We start from the raw sequence: 16,183 nt of genomic DNA on the forward strand, positions 1-16,183 counted from the left end.
ATTATGTGACCATTTATATACCAAATTGAACTTAACAAAACATAGATTCTTATGACACTAAAGTTTATTCAAAATGACATCCGTGATTTTGAATACAGGCCTTCAATCTGCTCGGCCAGTCGTCTATCACAGCACGAACGAGGTCCATGTCAATATCGGCGGCTGCCTTAATCAAGGATGTCTTGAGTGACTCCAAAAAAAAGAATTTCCCGATATTTTTTTCCCGCGTACCGCTTCAACAAAGCGCGGCATCTCTTCATTCTTAGGTCCATTAGACGAGCATTCAAACGATGTCCTATTTTTCTTCGATATGCACGAAGCCCTAAGTCTTCATAAAAAGCTACAAAAAACATACCAATATTATAGTCATATAGTTTTAAATTACTCTGTATATCATTACAGTGAACACTACATGTAAAACTACTTAATATTAAACTATTTTGATTGTAATTTCTAAGAAACAAAATTTACATGGGACAAATTACAAAGCATACTCTTTAAAATAAACGGGATAAGAAAGTATCAAATATTTAAAAACACAGCATATACCAGAATTAAAAACTCCTTTTGAAATCTGTTGAAAATAGTATAAAAAATGTGAATTGTTTCATTTATCTACATTATACATACTATAATTTATTTCCCCTAAATTCAGGGTAATTTTTACAACAAGATGGTGGTATTATTTTTACGGGTAATAACCAACCAATTTGAAAAGAAGTTTAATATGGCCGCTTGTTTCCCAGATCTACAGTATATTATTTGACACAAATGACATCTGCGTTTGGGCGCATAATGTTCGAAAAATACTATTTTATTTTAGCTAATTTTACCCGTATTTTAATATATTAGTTATTACAAAGACTGTATAAAACAACTAGTTTGTATTTTCTTCCTTATTTTGTATGAATACATGTGAATAAGTGCGTAGTTTCAGTACTTACGATTGAAAGGTTATGTTTTTCTCTTTTCGCTGACTACGGCTTTTACAACCAACAATACAGCAGTATACCATGTTTTATACACTTGATCTCACTAAAACTGAAATATCAAAATATTTTTACACAATTACAGCCACTAAGTACTCACAATTTTCGAAAAATAGCACGAATGTCAAACTTTGTTAGGGACAACCTAGGTTGTTTGTAGGGGACAACCTTTGTTCCAAACAAACTCCAAAGCCTGGTACGCAGAAAGGGACAGAAGATAGTTATCCCTGTCTTTGTCACGTCACAGGAATTGGGTATAACTGTATCTCTCTCACTCACGGTATTATTATTACCGTGTCATAGACTTGGTTATTACCCGTAAAAATAATACCACCATCGTGTTGTAAAAATTACCCTGAATTTAGGGGAAATAAAGTATAGTATTTGTAATGTATATAAATGAAACAATTCACATTTTTTATACTATTTTCAACAGATTTCAAAATGAGTAGTTTTTAATTCTGGTATATGCTGTGTTTTTTATTGATACTTTCTTATCCCGTTGATTTTAAAGAGTATATTTTTTAATTTGTCCCATGTAAATTTTATCGAAATCGGTTACTTAATTTCTTAGAAAGTACAATCAAAATAGTTAAATATTAAGTAGTTTTACATATAGTGTTCACTGTAATGATATACGGAATAATTTAAAATTATATGACTTTAATATTGGTATGTTTTTTGTAGCTTTTTAAGAAGACTTAGGGCTTCGTGCATATCGAAGAAAAACAGGACATCGTTTGAATGCTGGTCTAATGGACCTAAGACTGAAGAGATGTCGCGCTTTGTTGAAGCGGTACGCGGGAAAAAAATATCGGGAAATTCTTTTTTTGGAGTCACTCAAGGCATCCTAGATTAAGGCAGCCGCCGATATTGACATGGATCTCGTTCGTGCTGCGATAGACAACTGGCCGCGCAGATTGAAGGCCTGTATTCAAAATCACGGAGGTCATTTTGAATAAACTTTAGTGTCATAAGAATCTATGTTTTGTTAAGTTCATTTTGGTATATAAATGGTCACATAATGAATAAACTTGTTTCAATTATTTTATATTAAACATGTGACAGAATTTATGACCTGACTAAGTATTATTAAAAAATCTGTTTACCTAATCTTAGTCACATAAACAAAAATTACGCATTGTTTTTTATATTTATTACATTTATTAATTACAATATAATTGGGAATATATAAATTGGTATATATTAAATTATATCGTAATTATTCATTTTCGGGACAAAACAAATAACTGGTAACCCCAATCCTTTTACTTATATATAGGTATAGTCTATAGTACTCTCTATCTGTCCCTTACGGGTGAACGCGCATGTCGTATCTATATAATTCTTCATCTGAGGTCCTACACTAATAAATGGTGAAGCAAGTGACAGTCGACAAGGCCTATGACATTGATACTTTGGTTGACGTTGACATAAACACATTTCAATTGTAAAAAGTTAAGATTTATTTTAAGGATTTCATCTCAAGATGTCTACTGAAAAAAAGAAAGCATTATTTATATGTCTCGGTAAGATTAGTTACATTGGTTTTATAACAAAATAGCAGTATTGATATAAATTAATCGTCTTTTGAGATAGAGACCATGTTGACCGGTGCCGATAACCATACAATTACTAAGAAGAAAGTCGTCTATGCTGTAATTAAACAGGACCATCATAAAGTATTGAAAGGTTCTACTTAATATGACACTATATCATACACTGTTTTGATAGGACTAATAACATAGTGTTTCATTATAAAGTTCATCTCCTTAATACTTGATTTTTCTTATTAGAATATTTTAAACTTAGTTCAATATTTTAAGCATTTTGATCTTTGCTCTGACCTTTTCTCTCTTATTATTATGTAATATTAAGAAGAGCCTAATTTCTAGCTAAGGAAGGACATATTTTCTTTATATTTTTATAATTATATATCTGTCATATTACTTCAAATTAGAAAAGTCCAATTTCATAGTGCAAACTATTTTTATTCTTAGGAAATATTTGCCGCTCACCAATAGCAGAAGGGGTATTCCAAAAGACTGTCAATGATATGGGATTAGGCGATGAGTGGGAAATTGACAGTGCAGCAATAGGTGGCTGGCATGTTGGTAATCCACCTGATTGGAGAGCCCTGGATACTATGAAAAAACATGGTGTACCCTATAATAATTGTGCTAGGCAGGTAATAATTTATTTGTACATCTTTTTATTTTATTTAATAATAACTAGTTACTAAGTTTTAAGTAATTAAAAAACCATAAAAACTTACATGTGTAAGAAGGTACAATATCTTGGTATAAATATGTATGTATTTTCTTTAAATTTAAAATGATATGCAAAAAAATTATAATATGTTCTTTGCAGATTGTGTCAGAGGATTTTAACCACTATGATTTTATATTTGGAATGGATGAAACCAACATGAAGGACTTAAATAAAAGAGCACCAAGAGGCAGTAAAGCTAAATTGCTTCTTTTTGGAGATTTTGATCCTCAAGGTGACAGAATCATCAGAGACCCTTATTATGTAAGCTAATATTGTATTTTTAAATGAGTTTAATATTGCAAAATAAGATCTTTAGGAAGATAAAGATTCATTTAAAAAGAAGACATCTGAGATTTTAATTATTTTATTGTAACAATCTCAATAAGCTGAGGAGGTAGAAGAATAATTTTTAATCATTCTAGAGGAAAAAATTTTGATTTTTCACTTTGAGAATTATTAAAAACTTTGTCAATGTATGTATGTATAGATATAATCCTATTACTACTGAATTATTTTATTATATTCTTCAAATAATATTGTCTTATTTTAAAAACCATTATATCAACCCATGTTGTAATGTAAACAGTTACATCTTTTCTGAATTGTAACTCTTTTTATCAGGTGGCTTAAAATTAAGGTCTATGCTATATTTATAATGTACTCTTTATAAAAACTTGTTCATAAAAGTAAAAAATTAAATTGTACAAAGTATCTTTTGATAATTTTTACAGGATAGTGATTCAGCAGGATTTGAAAAATGTTATCAACAGTCAGTGAGATGTTCAAAAGGATTCTTAGAACGGTTAGCCGCTGGAGAGCTAAACAATTAGTGGATAAAAGTTAAATGATATAAAAAGACCATAATTTAAGCAGTTATATATCAAATAATTTCTAATGAAAAAACACCTATACAAAAATATAGTTTTTTTTCTATCAAAGTATGAAAATAATGACAAAATGTCTTCTTTTTGGTTCAGCAATACATCAAGTTCAAGATACATACAGTCACACATACAGTCAATGATATGTCAGGTTTTTTTTGGTTTTTATAACAAACTATTAGTACAATATTTGTTAGCACTGTAGTTGTAATATGTTGAAAAATTGTAAAAAGATACATTGATAACTATGATTTATAACTAAAATGTTATAAGTTTAATTTTGGAAATATAATTATATTGAATTGTACTGACTTTTATTGTAACTTAGCAAACATTATACAAAAAACTTTTAACAAAGTATAGCTTTCTGTTCTTGTCTTAAACAATGAATACATTTTAGATTTTATATCAAAATTAAAAAAAAATTGTGTAAAACATTCACTTGATTTCAATTATTAATTACTTTCTTTACTTATTATAACTCTGTATGTAAATTTTCCTCTGTGACTAACATTATCAGGTTTGTTTATATTATTTTCTTGCCTTTCAATTTTAACACTCACAGGTTCACTAACAAGACAGCTTTTAGGTGTCATAAAATGTGACTGCATATCTTTGAACATCAGAAAATTTGCAAACCACAATAAAATGTCATTTGGGATTTTCTTTTCCACAGATTTTAAACATAATATATCACATTTACTGAGTGTACCTTTTACTATATGTCTATTGGAGAGCCTATTTTGCTCCACTATCTTTTTAGATTCCACTTCAACGTTTGTGGGTTTTTCTTTAATTGGATTTGGTTCATTTTTAAGTAATTTATTATGTTTTATCCAACTAAATTCTATCTCTTCAAATCTGTCATCATCTAAATAAGCAGGAACCTCCGCTGTTTCAAAAAAGTTATCTGGAAAAAGATTTATAATTATAATATGAAGTCAGGGAATTTCGTGGTGTTCCACTTATATTCTAAAATTGCCTGGTTCCTTGTTACGAGACACCTCTGCCCCTTCTTACAAAATAGCTGCTGCTTCAAACATGTGAACCGTGGCTGATCTGCAGATCAACTATTTTAGTTAAGGTACCTAATACTAGTCTCTTAAGATGGAACACCGCCAGTTTCACCGATTGTATATAAAAGTTTGTAAAGCAAAAAGTTTTTGTTGACGTAAACAAAACTTTAACAACATACCTGGAAATTCATCATCACTGTCTAAGAATTCTTCAATACTTTTTAGACTATTCTTTTGTTTGTGAATCATGTTTATGGATAAATATCGGTTACTTGATTATAACATTTAAAATGTTTGTCACTTTTTCTTACAATAAATATGTTTAAATAGGATACCTACCCCCCTGCTCTCATTAGAACAAATGTCAAACAGATCAGAGTACAGAGTATGTAATGGTCATAAAATATCGAGTAGAATATCCAGAATTAAAAAATTGTTTATATTTGTTACATATGTATAAAACACTAAATAAATTGAACTTAATGTCGAAAGTTATCTAAATTCATACAAAACATAGATATACCTACGTTAGTTTAGATTTTAGCTAATCGTCATAGAGTAAACAATGCTATTAATTTTTAGATGACATCACGATCAACGGAATAGACGAAAAACTCAGGGGAATCCCAGATACTCATGCGTTTGTCTGCGCCATACCATGCGAATTTGTAAATTTATAGTAGATGATTGCTGTTTGTTGTAAAATACGACTCACAAACGTATGTTTGATCATTTATATATTTTGCTACCAGTCTTCTATTTTAATAAAATTATAATCTGGAAAGGATTAAAATACTATGTTCTACAATTTTAGATGTAAACAAAAATAAAAATTATTTACAAAAGGTTTTAATGTTGCCAGATTTCAGATACATATCTCAATTTCATATACCTTGAAACTTTAATAAAGAAATGAACACAAGTTTAAGAACACTTGCGTTACAATACACACATGAACGACTCATGTTTCAAGATCTTAGAATGGTCATAATGGAATAAATGAATAAAACAATAATTTAATCATTCTTCCATGCTTTGATTTTGGCTATCCTTTTTCTTGTAACTGATTAATTCAAGATTACCATTTTCATATGACAAAGTTCTTAACCTTTTATTTTTTCGTCCAGTATTTACTTTATGTAAAATGTAATCTAAAACTTCTGGCAGTGGTTGCTTCAAATAATCAGTTTTTCCAGCCAAAAGACATGTGAAATTTTTATACAGAAATGTATGAGTAAAACCATCTGGAAAATGCTTTGGCAAATCTTTCCAACAAATATCCCTCCATACTTCATAAGGGCTATCTCGCAATCTGAAAGAAATGGAAATTAAATTAATAACTAATAGATAGTAGTGAGGCGCAAATAATTTATTTTTAAGCATTCGACAGTAGATGACCTCTAGATAGCGTTGGCAGGCGTCCAGATAAAGTCGGACATAGGTAGGCTTTTTGATTGCGTGTCCGGCCAAAATAAACGGTTTTCCGGCTTTTGTTAGGCTTTTTACATTTCCCAAACGAGAGTGTACCTATTAATACTGAGACAAAATCCTAAAGAATATAGGGTGTCCGACATTTCTACCCAAATGTCCGGCCAAACTGGCTGGTCTGTCCGGCTAGTAGGTTTGGCGACCTGGCAACCCCACCTCTAGATGTAGTATTTGGAGCACAAAGTGAGGCAAGTTAAAAGATCCCTGGAAGCCTTTTTTGAGACAATTTTCCGGAGTGTTGTCATTTACATTATAAGTAAATAGAATACAACCTCTTTCATGATTATAGGATAATTATTTAAACGTTTTAATAAAAATAACTTAGTGACAATACTGAACTAATTAATAACATATTATTATTAAGAATACTAGCTGTCGGCCGCGACTCCGTCCTCGTGAGATTAAAAAAACGTAATTAGTAGCGTATGTGTTCTTCCAGACTATGTTCAACATCTGAGCCAAATTTCTTCAAGATGTTGAGTGGTTCCAGAGATATCTTCTAATAAAAAACCATACATATAAACTTTCGCATTTATAATACTAGTAAGATTACACAATATTGTGTTTGTGAATTATGTTTTGGGTTATAATTTGTTTTAGATAAATATAACATTAATTTACTTAGAAAATGTTGAGTTTACTTTTAATTTTTCTACACTACATTTCCCGGAATTTGTAAAATTTTATTATTATACTAAGATAACATTCCGCTAAGGGAACGTACCCATACTACGTGACCCGTTTAGGGGGGGGGGCGGAGTCTTTAAAATACTACGGTCAGTCACGGGAGGGGGGGGGGGTGGTTCAGCTTTTTGTCACGTAGTCGATTTTAATGAGAGAAATCTCGTATTTTTTCGACCTATATTCGAATATAGCGCGGTGTTTAGCGCTTTGTAAACTCACAGTTGGTGCATGGTGGTGCAGTGGACAACCTGTCTCGCGTGCGACCTCTGCGGATTCTATCCAGGAGGCTACAAGAAGTTTTATGTGTTTTGGAAGTCGTCTTTATTGCAGTCTTATGCAATAAAGACGAGTATGACTCAAATTATTTTTTTTTTTCAATTTTTGCCTGTGAAATGATTAAAAATCATAATTATGAATTACTACGTGAAAACTAAAGGGGGAGGGGGGGGTCTTGGCATATACTACGAATGGTCACCAAGGGGAGGGAGGGGTCGAAAAATCTTAAAAAATAGGTCACGTAGTATGGGTATGTTCCCTAATCTTCTTGCGATTAAATGTCTTACAATTTTTATGGTAATATTTTTTAGTAACTTACATGCGAATAATCTTTTTCCTTAGCCTGTTCATCTTTACATCCTGTTTTACAAAAATTTGAACATGTAATGCATTATACCAGGATTTTTGTAGATATTGGTATTGCTGGTCCATATCACTTTCTAGTTGGAGCCAAACTGACTTATCAAACCTTTTATATTTCAATTCTTCTAGAGAGCCATTTGAGTATTTTAGGAGCAAGTTTACAAATTTTGTAGCTAGTGGTAAGGTCCATTTTAACTTTTTCTTCTCTGGTTTACCTAAAACATTCCAGAAATCATAAATAATGGTTATTTCTTAAATATTAATAACTGTATATTTCTTTTTTATAGGTGGCAAATGAGCGAGCAGTCAGCCAAGGTACTTCTACTTTACAATTAGATATTATATTAATTTTGTTATATCAAAATGTATAAATACCACTTCGTTATCGATAAGCACATTTAAATATAATCGCCCAGCTGCTTCACCTTCCAGGAGACAAAATAAATTATGGTGAACTGACTATCAACCTATGCTAGGGAGGCGCCACAAGAACAAGACACTAAGTGAGAAAATAGAAAGAGGTCTAATTTAACAGTAATTGTAAAACTTGACTATGTTTGAAAAAAAAAAATGCACTTACCTTCATTCATTTGATGAAGTTGTTTATAAATACCCCGAGGATCCCTTCCAAGAAGTAGTGATAGATTTTTGACAGCATGCTTTTCATTAAAATAAAAACAAATATTAAACAACTTTTTCTCAACATCTGAATAATTTCCTTTAACAGGAGTACCAAAGTGTTTTACAACATACTGATAAACTTGATGCATATTTCTTTCAAGTCCTTGGGCTAAATAAGCAGTTACAAATCTTCTAACTTTCTCATGTGGCGAGGAAGGGTTCTTACAATCTCTATTTTTCCAGCGTGCAAAAGATTGCAACATGTCAGGAACTTCATATTCCTGTAAAGTATTAAAGAAATTAAAATAAATACTTGAAAATAAGTTTTTGTATCCCAGCACATACTACATATAAGTGCTATAATTACTTCTATGACCAAGAGTGCTATTGCAGGGACAGGATGACCAAGAATGAATTTAAAAAATACTGTAATTATAATTACTTACAATACAATTTAATTATTTTATTAATATAGACTGTATTATTTATTAGGTTAAAATCAACCAGCTAAACACAACCTTTTTAATCATTGGACTCCCCTAAAAACATATTACTATAGAGCATGGCAAAATTTACCTCAATAAAATTAGCCCAATTCTCTTTTATTTGTTCACATTCTTTTTTTGTGAAATGGGTTGTTCTAAATTTCTCTCGTTTTTCGTCATCTTCACAGTTTGCTACTGTGCAACGTGTAAGACAAAGGGAAGTTTGATACCACGGCTGCTCCCATGTCACATGCATATTATCAAGTTTACTTATTAACAACTGGAAGAATCAAAGTTAAAACAATTAGGGATTTAGTGAGTATTAATTTAATAAGCAAATGAGCACCTATTGCCCAGATTAGGTTCAAACACAAATTGGTTAAGATGGTTAATCTTACTAATACATATTATTAATGCGAATATATATTGCTCAACGGATCTTGATGAAATTTGGCACAGATGTATAACATAGGCTGGAAGAACACATAGGCTACTTATTAAGTTTTTTAAATCGCGCGGACGTAGTCGCGGGCAAAAGCTAGTGTGTAATATTTTCGAAAATTACACACAATATTTTAAACTATACGGAAACGTGATTTTTTCTTTTTATAAATGTACGTCTTTATCAATTGAAAATTAACAAATAAAATGGTTTAACAAGATCTTAATGTAATTGTTTATTTGCTTATTTAATCAAAACATTTAGAAAGGAGATAAATACCTGCATAAAGTCTTCATCTTCGCAGTAAATGTCATCAATAGCAATAAGTACTTTTTCGTATATAGTAGGATCATTAATGTCTTCTACATCTGATAAAATTTCATTCCAATCCATTATCACGTAAATCTTTAAGTAAAAGCAACACAAGCAAAACTTAAAAACAACATAACCTCTAATTGCGATACTATTTCAGATTTCATTCATAGTTCGCGCGTCGACCCATAGAGTATAACAAAAAGTAGAAAGACCCCGTGAGACTTTTTTGACATTGACAGGGTGCGCTAGTGAGCTATTTAGCCATGATAATTCAGTATGACTTTTGCTCACCTGGTCAGATATCACTGTTTTTATACACTTATACGTAGTTTTTATACAAGTTACAGCTGATCACAACTATAGTATGTACTTTTTTTTGTTTTAACAAGTGTCCATTGATTGTTTGATATTACAAACCGATTTTCATACGGTACTTCCCTATTTAACCTGCTCGCTTCATGTTGCTTAGTGCTTGCCTTCTTATATACTCTGTGCTCCGTAAACTGGCAAAATTGTTGTAAATTTTTACATATTCTCATTCTCATATTACAAAAGTAACTTGTGAAAATAAAATGTGTGAGCTATTATCGAAATTGATATAATGTTAGAAATGTTTTCGTGAGCCTAATTATTAAAAATTCTTGTAATGAGTTGGCGGCGTAAAGTTAAGGTTGTACGTTTTGTCGACTATTGTTAAAACGTAAACTAAAAACCAGAAATGCTATTCTTATAAATTGTGCTTTTGTGAGTAAAAACGAAGAGAGTATGTTCGTGTTTCATCAGTAATACCAAAATCGTTTATAATGCCGTAGTGGAACCCAGCAATTATTTTATTTTTTCTAATAAGCGTTAACTTTTTAACACTATTTTTATCACATCTTTAGAATGAATTAGTCAGAAAAATGTTTGTGTCACAAGACAAGAATGTTAAGAAAAAATTTCAGAAGCCAAATATTCTACGGAGAAAGACAAAGACTCCCTTGCCACGACCGCAAGCAACTTCAGAATGTTTTGAATCTCCAGATGGTAAATCTCTAGTCAGCTCTTCTTTGGTAGACAAATCATTCAACGCACATGAAGGACCAAATAAAGTAGCAAAACAAATAGTTATTAAACATAGAGAGAAGCCAAATCAATTATTTAACAAGTCAACACAGAAATTGATCTCAGCCTCGTTAATTTCGGAGGACAACTCCTCAACTGCAGTGGTAAAAAAAGAAAACGATAGTGACATTACATTCACTATCATAACAACACAGGAGAATAGTAAGTTCTGATTTCAATGTATCATTTTATTTTACTCAATATTAAGTAAAAATAACTAAGAATATGAGAAGCATAGTGTTTATTGTGTGTGTGTATCTCTCATTCATTGTAATTTGTACATTAACTGTTTTATTTTAATCTCAGGGAAGTCTTCTCTCGGTTTCATTGGATTTTTAATTAATCATTGTGATTTAATCACTTCCTAAGAGGAATTAGTTAAAGAATATGAAGTGTAAATTTATTATTTACATGTTTTTGTATTAAGCTATATGTATTTTTCTTCAGACAATGAAGGTAATTTTGTTCAGACTGGTGTCAATGTGGATTCATTCTTAGTAGGAGGAGCATCAAAACAGGTCATTTTTTATTCATTACTTAAATTCAATTGAATACAGTTAAATTACTAACAATCATTTTCAAGTTGCTTATTTTGTGGGTGTTACAGAATGGTCTTAGATTTGTGAATACTGAATTACAAATTGACTCAGTTGATAAATATGACAATACTAAATGGTGTTTGGATCTTGTACAAGATTTGCCAACAGAAATAAAGGAACATTGTAAGTATTTTCATACCAATGTAATAAAATGAAAAAATTGTTTAAAGAATACATTTTTTGTAAATAAAATTTTATGGGTTTAATTAACAAGAGAGTTCTTTAAATTTTATAGTGTATTAATAACTGGCATGTACATTGGTGGGTCATTAAATTAAATATTTTCTATTCCAGGTGATGGATCTCAAAAGAAAAACATATTATTAGAGCAAAAGTTAGATGTAACCCCTACAATGGTACCTTTGTCTGTAGTTTCTTCTGTGCAGAGAAATAATATAATAACTCTCCAAGGTGAAGTGGTACCAATTATGACTAATGTACTTAACAGTACATTTGATCTCAATAAGTCTAAAGCCAAGTTTAAGGTAATTAAATCAACTACTAATGATATTTTAAGATTTTATATTCACATATTAAAGGAAGTTATGGTATAAAAGTAAAATAACAGTTAAGGATTTTAAATTATTTAAATATATTATCCTTTTATATATATACTAGCTGTCGACCGCGACACCGTCCGCGCGCAGTTAAAAAAAAAATGAAAAATAGATGTTGGCCGATTTTCAGACCTACTGAATATGCTCACAAAATTTCATGAGAATCGGTCAAGCCGTTTCGGAGGAGTACGGGAACGAAAACTGTGACACGAGAATTTTATATATTAGATATAATTCAGCATGGAGGCATATGTTCACACACTTCATAAAAGAAAGAAGAAATTAACACAGATTAATTTTTACATAGATTAATAAATTAAATAAATCCAATACATATTGCTTGATGAATAAGAGGTTTAAAATGATAAATGTGATGTCCACATAATGGTTCTATTTTTTTATTTTACTCTCAAGTATGCTGCTAAAGTTTTTTAGTCATTCTTTGCCATATATGTAATTATTACATTTTAATTATATAAAATCTATTTTAGTGTGAGGTTGCCGATTGTGATAAGGAATTCTCGAATAAGCAAAAGTTGAAAAAGCACCAAAATAGTCATAAAGTGGGCAGTACAAGACCACCGAGACAGACCAATGTTGAATGTCCAGTCAAGATATTCCGATTAGGTGTGGAGGAGCCTTGTGGACAAATGTTCACATCCAGAGAAGATGTGTTAAAACATCTCAACGAGAACCACACATTGGAACAAGCAAACTATATGTATGTATTTGTTATATATTTTCTTAGTAATTCTCGTCATTAATTCTAAATTTTTAATATTAATAATCCAAAATAGTTAATCTGTTGATGTATTGATGTAGTTAAAGCATCAATAAGTCAAATTTATGTTCAATATCTGCTCGTATCAACGACCATGGCTAGAGCAGAGTGCGCATAGTACTGGGAGATTGCACAGCAACGAGAAAAATATGTAGGGCAAATGTGATCTGGGGCAAGAAGTCTAGAAGATTATGTATGTCATATGAAGATTGTGTAAAGGATCATGCTTTGTCAGGCATCTAAGAACAAATATAAGCCGAAATACGTATCAAATAAACCTCTTACGTTAACCAGCATTAGATGGTTTTATTTGCCAGTGCTCCGCATTGGGGGTGCACCGTTGATTATTGCCGGTGCACCTCCCGTGAGAGTCGTCTTGTATGTCTGCAGTCATGTCGTGTTGGTCCTTCGAGCCGGATATCTAGAAAAAGAAGTAAGATATCTACTTAATAAAATATGAAATATATTGAAAGGTCTTTGCTTGTTAGCTGTTCTGAGTGCGGACGGCGCTTCTTCTGGGCGTGCGCGTTGCGGGCGCACCGGCAGGCGCACGGGCGGGCGCGGCGCGGTGTGCTGGCGTGCGCGTGGCCCGGCTGCGGCCGCGTCTTCCGCCAGCCCTGCAGACTGCGCGAGCACACGCGCGCCCACACCGGAGACAAACCATACCCCTGCAAATTTCCTGTTAGTCTACTATACTTTATGATTTGTTTCGTAACGTTATAATCTAAGATTCGTTTTAAGTTTCTTTATAAACAACTAGCTGTCGACCGCGAGACCGTCCGCGCGGAATTTAAAAAAAACCTAATAAGTAGCCTATGTGTTCTTCTATTCTATGATCTATAACTATGTCAAATTTCATCTAGATCCATTGAGCCGTTCTAGAGATACCTTCAAACATCCATCCATCCATCCATCCAAACATTCGCATTTATATTATTAGTAAGATTGCATTAAAAGTTAAAAATTCATTAATGTAGTTACGCGATGACGATTAAATTCATGTTGAAGTTGCCATATTCCAGAATTGCGGGTGGTCATTCCGCACGGCGAGCAAGTTGGTGCGACACGCGCGGCGGCATACAGGCGAGCGGCGGCACGCGTGCTCGGCGTGCGGGCGAGCATTCCTGCGCCGCGAACACCTGCGCGAACACCACGCCCGCCACCAGCCACCACTCGCACGACACCAGCACACCTGCACACACCACGGTCAGTTATATCACGTCATATCTTATGTTTGTATACTACTTTTCAAATATCTTGGAGGCTCCAAGTTTGCGCGCTGCAGTACGTCTCCTCCCACGTTCTTTACGCCCCGCTACACTTAACATTGCGATTCATTCACATTGCGACATTTGAAAAACCTCAATATATGTTAAAAGTGAATTTAGAAATGTTTGGAGCTATTGCAATATGTTGAAAGTTTATTTTTAAATTTAATCACGACAAAAATAAGTAATAAAATAGTCAATATTACTGTTAATTTTTCATTGAATTGTTCATTTGACAGGATGTGAACAAAGTTTCAACAACATGAGCTCCCTTTACACGCACATGAAGAAAGTGCACAAGAAGGTAAAAACTAGTTCTTTGAATACGTCTACAGAACCCGTGCTTTTACAAATGCAACCCGAGAATACCTTTACAGTAAGGCTATTGATATTTGATAATCGTAATATTACGTCATCTGACGGAACCAATCAGTCAAAATACGTCAGAACACAGGACTGGCGTCTTGTGATAGTTTCCCAATATTATTTTTATCTTGTTCATAAAATTAATACTTTATTTAACACTAGCTTTTAAATTAAATTAAAAAAATGAATGAAAAAATTGCACACAAGATAAAAAAAAGTTCCTACGGCCGTCTCCTAGTTCTTAGCTACCTGCCCATCAATTTTCAGCTAAATCAGTTCGACCGATCTTGAGTTATAAATAGTGTAACTAACACGACTTTCTTTTATATATATAAGATGTAATTTATACTTTTTTTTACAGATAAGTTTGTTAAAGAACGATCCAATATACGAGAGTGTTCCAAATATAGAAATTAGTGGGGATCTTAAGTTAGAACAAGTGACAGACTCGAATGAGGCAGAAATGAAAATGGAAGTGTTGACAGAGGATATGGAGGGTACAGGGGAGGAGATGCTGGGGGAGGGAGGGATCTTGGGGGAGACGGATGAGGAAGTGGAGGGGGAGTGTCAGTCGGCGCGCACGCACTGCACGTGGCCGCTGCAGTCTCGCACTGCCTGCGACTACCATTGCGGGGATGCTTATGTACTGGACGAAGATGTACAAGTTAGTAACTTTTTTGTAGGATTCAGAAAGAGATGTATGTTTAAAATGTTCATAAATTATATTATTCGTATATGTATGTTGGAAAAAGATAGAATATAAATGTATCAGGTGGAGCAGTCGGAGAGCGCGGAGAGTAACATCTACACAATACGCAGCGACTTGTTCCTACACGGCAACGCACTTAATGAGGATAGCGAGTGAGTACTAACATACGAATTTACATTTTTTTTTTCATTGACCAATACGTAGCCACAGTTGCGCGATTAGATGAAAAAGTCTTACTTCAGAATTCAAAGTTTTTTGGTGGTAAAGGTAGATCTTTAGTATAGAATATAAGTAGTATTTTACTTGAATTATTTTCAGAGGAGGAATGGGCGTAGGTGTGGGCGTGGGCGAGGGCGTGGGTGCTGGGGGCGTGGGCGCTGGGGGCGTGGGCGCGCTGGGCGACGACCTCGGTCTGCTGGACTCACACCCCACCGACATCGATCTCATGCAGGTTGGCTTACATCTAACTTAAATCATTAAATTTTGTTTGAATTTCTTTTTATGATGATCACTCAATAGTTCATTTAATAGCGTATTAGTTTCACATTTTTTATAAAATAACTACAAAATCAACTATCAATATGTCCGCCATATTTGATGTGGCGCTATATTCGAAGCGAATTATGGATCAAATAAAACTCCTTACTTTTAATTGCAACAGAGAAGATGCATAGTAGATAAATATGACACACTTTTTTTATTTTTAATCTAATTTAGGAAGAGTTGCTGTACACAGACGCCGTGGATGAGTCATCATTCCGCGTCTTTTTACTCAGCGAAGAGCTTACATAATCTATTTTACGACAAATGCTCAAAGCGAATTGTTATTTTTTTTATTGTTATCTCTTAACTCTAAGTAATAATCAGTAGTTCTCGATAAATGTATACAAATACAAAATGTATACATTGAATATTCTATAATATAGGTTCCTTCTGTCAATATATACAAGGTTTTTTTGATACGTGAA

General features: G+C 32.7%; 4 protein-coding genes across 4 annotated transcripts; 2 read left to right on the forward strand and 2 right to left on the reverse strand.

Annotated features, from left to right (window-relative positions):
- Positions 1-2,452: 2,452 nt before the first annotated feature.
- On the forward strand, positions 2,453-4,299 carry LOC106709286 (low molecular weight phosphotyrosine protein phosphatase). Its single transcript, XM_014501054.2, has 4 exons — positions 2,453-2,518; positions 2,990-3,177; positions 3,360-3,521; positions 3,992-4,299. Exons 1-4 carry the CDS (start codon positions 2,479-2,481, stop codon positions 4,088-4,090), a joined length of 489 nt encoding a protein of 162 aa, XP_014356540.2. The 5' UTR covers positions 2,453-2,478; the 3' UTR covers positions 4,091-4,299.
- Positions 4,300-4,588: 289 nt separating this feature from the next.
- On the reverse strand, positions 4,589-5,529 carry LOC123722433. Its single transcript, XM_045684265.1, has 2 exons — positions 5,337-5,529; positions 4,589-5,051 (listed from the first exon to the last, which is right to left on the reverse strand). Exons 1-2 carry the CDS (start codon positions 5,404-5,406, stop codon positions 4,597-4,599), a joined length of 525 nt encoding a protein of 174 aa, XP_045540221.1. The 5' UTR covers positions 5,407-5,529; the 3' UTR covers positions 4,589-4,596.
- Positions 5,530-6,019: 490 nt separating this feature from the next.
- On the reverse strand, positions 6,020-10,008 carry LOC106709283. Its single transcript, XM_014501052.2, has 5 exons — positions 9,796-10,008; positions 9,166-9,354; positions 8,549-8,870; positions 7,925-8,183; positions 6,020-6,469 (listed from the first exon to the last, which is right to left on the reverse strand). Exons 1-5 carry the CDS (start codon positions 9,907-9,909, stop codon positions 6,178-6,180), a joined length of 1,176 nt encoding a protein of 391 aa, XP_014356538.2. The 5' UTR covers positions 9,910-10,008; the 3' UTR covers positions 6,020-6,177.
- Positions 10,009-10,273: 265 nt separating this feature from the next.
- On the forward strand, positions 10,274-15,585 carry LOC106709318 (zinc finger protein 239; the record flags this gene model as incomplete). Its single annotated transcript, XM_045681098.1, has 12 exons — positions 10,274-10,501; positions 10,716-11,097; positions 11,383-11,453; positions 11,543-11,657; positions 11,829-12,019; positions 12,583-12,812; positions 13,361-13,553; positions 13,895-14,078; positions 14,380-14,444; positions 14,868-15,170; positions 15,279-15,367; positions 15,534-15,585. Coding segments are annotated over exons 1-12 (1,899 nt in total), but the record flags the coding sequence as incomplete, so codon positions are not given.
- Between the last annotated feature and the right edge of the window lie 598 nt (positions 15,586-16,183).

Source organism: Papilio machaon, chromosome 2 (assembly GCF_912999745.1).
Source record: "Papilio machaon chromosome 2, ilPapMach1.1, whole genome shotgun sequence".
Lineage (NCBI taxonomy): Eukaryota > Metazoa > Arthropoda > Insecta > Lepidoptera > Papilionidae > Papilio > Papilio machaon.

What these genes read in the sequence shown, in the direction of transcription:
- LOC106709283 (XM_014501052.2), bottom strand. Translation starts at nt 9,909, where the DNA reads ATGGATTGGAATGAAATTTTATCAGATGTAGAAGACATTAATGATCCT. An exon ending in AAGATGAAGACTTTATGCAG is followed by an intron (nt 9,355 to 9,795) that starts GTATTTATCTCC and finishes TGATTCTTCCAG; the next exon opens with TTGTTAATAAGTAAACTTGA. An exon ending in ACTTCATCAAATGAATGAAG is followed by an intron (nt 8,184 to 8,548) that starts GTAAGTGCATTT and finishes GGAATGTTTTAG; the next exon opens with GTAAACCAGAGAAGAAAAAG.
- LOC106709286 (XM_014501054.2), top strand. Translation starts at nt 2,479, where the DNA reads ATGTCTACTGAAAAAAAGAAAGCATTATTTATATGTCTCG. An exon ending in ATAATAATTGTGCTAGGCAG is followed by an intron (nt 3,178 to 3,359) that starts GTAATAATTTAT and finishes TGTTCTTTGCAG; the next exon opens with ATTGTGTCAGAGGATTTTAA. An exon ending in TCATCAGAGACCCTTATTAT is followed by an intron (nt 3,522 to 3,991) that starts GTAAGCTAATAT and finishes TAATTTTTACAG; the next exon opens with GATAGTGATTCAGCAGGATT.
- LOC123722433 (XM_045684265.1), bottom strand. Translation starts at nt 5,406, where the DNA reads ATGATTCACAAACAAAAGAATAGTCTAAAAAGTATTGAAGAATTCTTA. An exon ending in CAGTGATGATGAATTTCCAG is followed by an intron (nt 5,052 to 5,336) that starts GTATGTTGTTAA and finishes ATCTTTTTCCAG; the next exon opens with ATAACTTTTTTGAAACAGCG.